Raw genomic sequence first — 5,659 nt, 5'->3', positions numbered from 1 at the left:
AAACTTATGTTCATTCCCAGGCTCACATGCTGCATACCAGATGTGGAGCGGTTTCTATGCCGTCTAGATTCATTGCAAGTGATGTCAGCATTCCAGGGCTACCATGAGGCAGGCTAGTTGAGGAATGGAAGCTTCCATCAAGAAATCTAGTTTTCTGATAGATTCCCTTTAACTTCTAGGCCATCTAAAGCTCTCCACACATTACAAACGGATTATACATCTTCTTAAGATCCAACAAGTATGTAGTGCAAGGACCTGCCTTATTGGATACAATTTAATTGGATAGTTTAGGTAGGTCCTCATATTACAGTTTTGGTAAATCTAAAGTTCTACCAAAGTTGATTGCACCTGTGTACAGTCAGCTTGTAATGTGTATGATCAGCCTTAACGCTAGGGAAGAATGTTCAAATTTCTCTTCTAGAGAGTGTTCTAATTTTAAATGGGATCTTATAGGGGAAGAGATAGCTTGCAGCTATGGATGTCGATTGCCATCATTACAACATCTCCAATACTGATGAATGTTGGATGCACATTCACCGGAAAACAAGTCAATATTGGGTGCCTAAAAATAGGAGTGGTCATTGGTGTCTTCACTTTCCTGACTCAATATAAACAGATCTTCTTTCTTTCACTAAATATCTTCGTTTTACAATCAGCTATTGAAAATATTTGGGCCTATTATGAAAAAAGGGAATGCCTATGTTGCAATTGGAATCTTTATTTTCTAACTTGGACTTTGAAAACAAGAGGAAGAACCACTGATTGCTATGAGCAACACAAGTTACTGTCTTCCAGACAAACTTTATAGTACTTTAATAAGGCAGAGACACATTTGCTGTGTTTTTGCGAGCGTTTGTTCAGTAGGCTTAGGCCTTTATGCTTCGGTGGCCAGTTGTACATCCCCAAATCATTGCTTTACACCACACATATGGCCTACTCCACCTTTATGCAAGCTACATAATAGCTGAAGTGCAATAATGCAGAGACCCTGGATGCACAGTTGGCCACTGGATGTAAAGGAATGATTTGCATGTCCCCACAATGAGGAATAATCAAACCCTCTATTTTTGGCTTGCAGTGAATGTGATGACAGGTGAATGAACCTCCAGCTTAATGAAAGGAATGCTGTATTTCACAGGGTTTCAGTAAGTGGCTTTTCAGGCCACTTCATTATAATCCATATTCTTGTACTGAAACACTTCATAAAGACCGCTGCTTATCTTAATTGTCAACAATTATGTCTGGTGCACAGATGGCTTTTAATTTTACTATAACGAAGTTAGTCTGAATTGGTTAGAAAGTAAACTGTTTACCCCTAGCACTGGCCCTGGCCTGCAAAAACCGATCCCGATAAATCAATGTCTCGCCTGACTAACTTAAGAAATTGCCATTTTGCTATAGAGAGCAGCATGCTATGCATTTTAGGTTTAGAGCATGGCTGAGACAAAGTGAATTTTCAAGCCCCCGACAAGAGAGGGCAAGTTAATGTAACATGTCTGGAGGGTCAGGAGCAGTCGGCAAAGCACAGCTGTCCCCCTTAATACTGACTGCCAAGCCCAATTATTAGCAAGACTGCTCCTCAACAATATTGGAACAAAAGGACATTTGATCGACATAAAAAAAAAAATGATTTTTTTTTTTTAAATCATTCTCCCTCTCTCACTTCATCACACATTGCAGCTCTGCCTCCTCAAGCCTGTCCTGACTGTGCTGTTATAGTGGGATAACTGTACAGTATTAAAACATCTGGACGCAAAAATGGAATTACAGATAGCCGCTTTTATAAAAGGTTTCGGTTGCCGAAGATATTGTTGGGGTCCACGTAATTCTTGACTGATTGGAGCATGCCGATTCCAACATTTGAAATGCTGTCCTTCAGCCACTGCTTCCTCAACTTGCCCACTGAAAGAGAAGGAGGGAGGGGACAGAAACCAGAAAAATAAATTAAATAAATAAAAATAAATGCTTTGGTATATATCCATGATACAAGCAGCCAATCAATCTTGTGACCATGAATGAATAAACACGGGGTGATAAATGCTTTTATTCAGAAATGAGAAATGTTTTCCTTTATTTGATTTATTGAGCCCACCAGACTATCAAGCTCATTACATTCGCTTTATTCCCAAAGGAAGCCTGCATTCAGCCATCGCCTGCTTTCTCTGCAAACTGCAAAATGCAGATGAGGCTTAGGCAGGGATTATGGGTTGCTTAGCAAATAATGAAATGGTAACTACATTTATTTCCAAAGAACTCAAATCTTAATCTAATGATCTATTAAAGACAAAAAAATCCCCACTGAGGAGGAAAAGTCAAACTGCTCTCTCAAAGTAAAATCTCCTGTGTATTTTCAAGACACCTGAAAAGAGATCATAGTAGCAACATATTTTAGGCTTTTACTGCATTAAGCACTGAGTGTGAAACCCTATTAAAATCTCTATGTGCATCAAACAGCTGGGGACTGGAAAGTACCGACCAATCGTTGCAAACAATGTTATCCGCCAAAACTAGAACAGGACAAACATACGGATTTTTATAAAATTCTTCCCAACTACCTACAGATAACACATACATTTAGTAATAAAAGATAAATCTGCTTTATATCACTGTGTATATTATTAATGTGCTATTTTGCTTTTACTGGCATAGCAGCATAACTCCATGAAACCAACAGCAGACCACTTAAACAATACTTAACATAAAAAGCAAAAACTATCCAAGTTATACCATATGTGGAAACAAAGTTAGAATTGGATGTTATCTACAAAATAAAGAATACCCAGTCTTCTGTGAAGCTTACATAAAGTGTACTAATGAAATGATAATGGAATTTGAAAATATCCTGTTTGATGGTAAAGAGAATAACCCGCAATAAGGTATCTTAATTCTAAATGACACCCATTACACTTCTGCCCGCTAAGAGATTGGTGCTGCCAACTTTGTTGCGATGTCTGGCTTGAGTCAGCACCCATTTCTGGGTCCAAGATGTCAGCCCTATGGTAAATCTAGAGTTTGTAATTCACAGAAGATGACCAACTGCTAGTAGCTATACTTTCACAGAAGTATCCTCTTCCCGCATGCAACACTTTACTACAGAATCCTCCCAGTCTTATATCATCTCATTAAGCAGCTCTGGTTCCATCACTAACATCTCAGTCTACAGGTTCTTTGCCTCCATATGGATTCCTAGATCCAAGATTTATATTTAAAAAACAAACAATTATATGTAATCTTTAAATGACAAACAAATAAAAGCACTACTACTGCCCACCCAGAAACAGGTTGGTCTTGCTTTTACTATACCTGACTGATAAAAGGTGGAAAAATGGGTAATTGTTAAATGTATACCACAGCTCTCTACACTCTCTCATATTAGAAAAATCCATGTGTTATATTTGCACAGGCTGTAGCTGGGGTAAAGTGTGGACAGTATTTGGGAATGTCATTGCTAAGCTTCTTACAAGTACAAAACACCCAGAGGGGAAAGGGCTGGAAGTCGTCAGCTCCAGCAATGAAGTTAAATGAATTGCTTAGGGTAGCCACATACAACTCTTGGACCATGATTAAATTACTGCTGTTTCCAGGGATAAGAAGAAAAGTTATATTTGTTGATTTAACCAGAGTGCGCTAAACCAAACACTGATGTATACAAATACATACAATTGTTTCAGTACAGAAAGTAACACGCCAAAATGTCTTTATCTTACAGGGTTTTTTAAATATTGAGAAGAACGGTCAAAAGTGCAGAACACATCTTTAAACTTAAAACTGAACTATAGATGATATAAAAGACACATTGAATACTTTATTGTATTCGTTAAAGTAGAAAAAAACAAGGAACATCTAATAAGTGTCCTAAGTGGATTGCTGCCCCTCTCTGTATAAATCACAGATGCATTTATGCCGGATATTACACACAGCACTCTACTTCCACTGCTGCGACTGAATTCTGGCTCCCATGCATTGAAGGGATCCCATCGTTCACTGGCCCTTTCCTCTTCCCTGAATCAATGCACACTACTAAAAAAAAAGTGAGAAGAAATTGGTACATAATACTGTATCTATATTGATAGATGACACTTTTCCTTAATTTGGAGTTCTGTAAATTATACTTCCATTGAACCCCAGTGCCAAGTTCACCTTTCAAAATACTATGATAAAGTATCGCACACAAGACACACTATGTAATCAATGCATAGAAATAAAAATTCCACGTTATGCTTTCCTGAATTATCTGTTAATTTCCATGATCAGATTTTTTTTCTTACTTAAATAATCATAAATTGCACGGTATAGCTGAATATACAGCTCTGTATTATAAAGATCAGAAATAGGAGCCATTCCAGATGACGATAAAATAATGACTCATTAAATATAATACAAAAATAATATATTTATAAGTATTTAATAAAATAGAATACAAATTGTATTTTAATAGTCAAAATGTAATTCATATAAAAAAAAAACTAGTGTGATAGATATTTTTTATGCACTGAATATTCTGATGTGAAAATTAAAATAAGATAACAATCTGAATGAATGAAACCACAGCATAATGAACGGAACCTTATATTTGTCTTTACCATGGTCAACTACTGCTGCACAATAACTTGTGATGTATATTATCAACAGGCAATATAAAAGGTTGAAAAGCAGCCATTCATTATCTACATTTTTAAACTGTACCCAGATTGTGAAATTCCAGACTGTGGGTCCACAGCTCATTTATATATTATGATATAAATTGCTTAAAAAATTTGGATAAATTGCATTCTTGGACACTGCACGTGTTTTACAATAAATTGAAAGCACATATTTCTATAGAGTTTATTTATGTACACGGATTCCTGGATAAGTCACCAGCAGTGTACCATATGCAACAGTGTACCATATGCAACAGGTCACAGTGAAACACAAACATGTCTTGTCAGTTGCAGACATAATCCCACCCGTCAGTGTAAGTGATGGAAAGGCTTCTTTACAGGGAAGTTAAAGTGGAGTAGTCTTTGTACTCAATTCTCTGGCCATCAAACTGTCATCAGAATAACTAACGATACTGCCGCAGAGTAACTTTTTATGTCATGTTTGTTTAGGACAGAAGGTAAGGCAGAACACATTTTTTATGCATCTTCAAGATTGCTCTGTTCAAAACTGGAATCTGTTTTTTCTATTCAATGCTAGACTATTTCATCTCTAAAGGATGGAAAAAACATCTCTGGAACAATAAATAGTCTCTGCAAGCAATGCTATATAATAGAGCTGCATAGTAACTGAAAAAACAGTTCTACAAACTTTGGTAAATCCTCAATTATGTATCCCACGTACTATCGGAAAAGCTTACCTAATAGGAGACAACACTGCAAGTATTTTATACAACTCAATATAGTAGTTTTAATAAATGCCTTCCCATTGCCCAGGTATTACATCTTCTACATGCCTACATAGTGGCGATCAAAAGATTATAATTTTTTTTAATACTTAAAAAAACCTACACACACTGGAGGTTTGCCCTAAATATGATTTATGCATGGAGGAACTATTACGCTGCATTTTCCAGTAATGTTTGGGACCATGTCTAGGTTTGGTTTAGACTGCACTTCAGGTCGCCGGGCTGTCTATTTATGTTTAAAATGGTAAAACAAGGAATTAAGAGGATGAA

At 36.6% G+C, this 5,659-nt stretch overlaps 1 protein-coding gene across 2 annotated transcripts in view; it reads right to left on the bottom strand.

Moving 5' to 3' along the window:
- Window positions 1-1,169: 1,169 nt before the first annotated feature.
- The window catches only part of AGPS (alkylglycerone phosphate synthase), a 161,280-nt gene continuing 156,790 nt past the window's right edge, over window positions 1,170-5,659 (bottom strand). For both annotated transcript variants that reach the window (XM_018558082.1, XM_018558081.1), the window contains exon 21: window positions 1,170-1,902. In XM_018558082.1, the coding sequence (XP_018413584.1) occupies window positions 1,781-1,902 (122 nt within the window). In that variant the 3' untranslated portion in view covers window positions 1,170-1,780. The remainder of the gene's footprint in view (window positions 1,903-5,659) is intronic.

Source organism: Nanorana parkeri, unplaced genomic scaffold (assembly GCF_000935625.1).
Source record: "Nanorana parkeri isolate BGI_ZX_2015 unplaced genomic scaffold, ASM93562v1 scaffold319, whole genome shotgun sequence".
NCBI classification, from domain to species: Eukaryota; Metazoa; Chordata; class Amphibia; order Anura; family Dicroglossidae; genus Nanorana; species Nanorana parkeri.
The sequence above is the reverse complement of the archived record's forward strand: the minus strand, read 5'-3'. Positions and strand labels throughout refer to the sequence as shown.